The following is a 583-nucleotide window of genomic DNA, read 5'->3' as shown; positions in this document are numbered from 1 at the left end:
TCTATTACGTTTTATTCCTGATAAATAAAAAGTTATTTATTTACTAAGATGACGTACCCACAGGAACAGTACATCGCTAACTAAGAACGCGTTAAGGCAGCACAGAATCAGCGCAAACGCGACGCTCGCTTGGCATCTACAATGAGTATAAAGACCAAATTCGAGCTCACAAAGTTTGCCACTCACGGCATCGCTTGACCTTCCGATTCAAAAGTGAAGTTTTGACGGTGAAGTTGCGACCCAAGAAAGCATTTTGATGCCTGCAAATTCAGCATTTTTGATCTCCAGGCGAAAGGGTGAGAAAAATCTTGCTCCGTCTGTAGCAGCTTTGTTTTCTTCCATTCAGAACGAAACTTCATCATTCACCCCTGCACCAGTGGATCCAGTAATGAACCTATTTTCTCACTTACGTGCGCAAACGACTCAAAATGCTCCATCACTGCTCACACCTCCGCTGCGAAATGGAGCTCCGACACCGCCCACCAGTCCTCGATGTATTATCCATCTACGTCTTCTATGACTGGTCAACAAGCGCATCTCATTCTCATTCCTGACTGTTTCGTATGTTCCCATGTATGCTCCG

General features: G+C 44.8%; 1 protein-coding gene across 1 annotated transcript; it reads left to right on the top strand.

Moving 5' to 3' along the window:
- Positions 1–48: 48 nt before the first annotated feature.
- PHALS_03939 (uncharacterized protein) lies at positions 49–520 on the top strand (the record flags this gene model as incomplete). Its single annotated transcript, XM_024718237.1, has 2 exons — positions 49–68; positions 289–520. The coding sequence occupies 2 exons, from the start codon at positions 49–51 to the stop codon at positions 518–520; spliced, it is 252 nt and encodes an 83-aa protein (XP_024583655.1).
- Positions 521–583: the final 63 nt, after the last annotated feature.

Source organism: Plasmopara halstedii (genome assembly GCF_900000015.1).
Source record: "Plasmopara halstedii genome assembly, contig: Scaffold_2393, whole genome shotgun sequence".
Classification (NCBI taxonomy): Eukaryota; Oomycota; class Peronosporomycetes; order Peronosporales; family Peronosporaceae; genus Plasmopara; species Plasmopara halstedii.
Note: the sequence above shows the minus strand (reverse complement) of the source record. Positions and strands in the feature narration are given on the sequence as shown.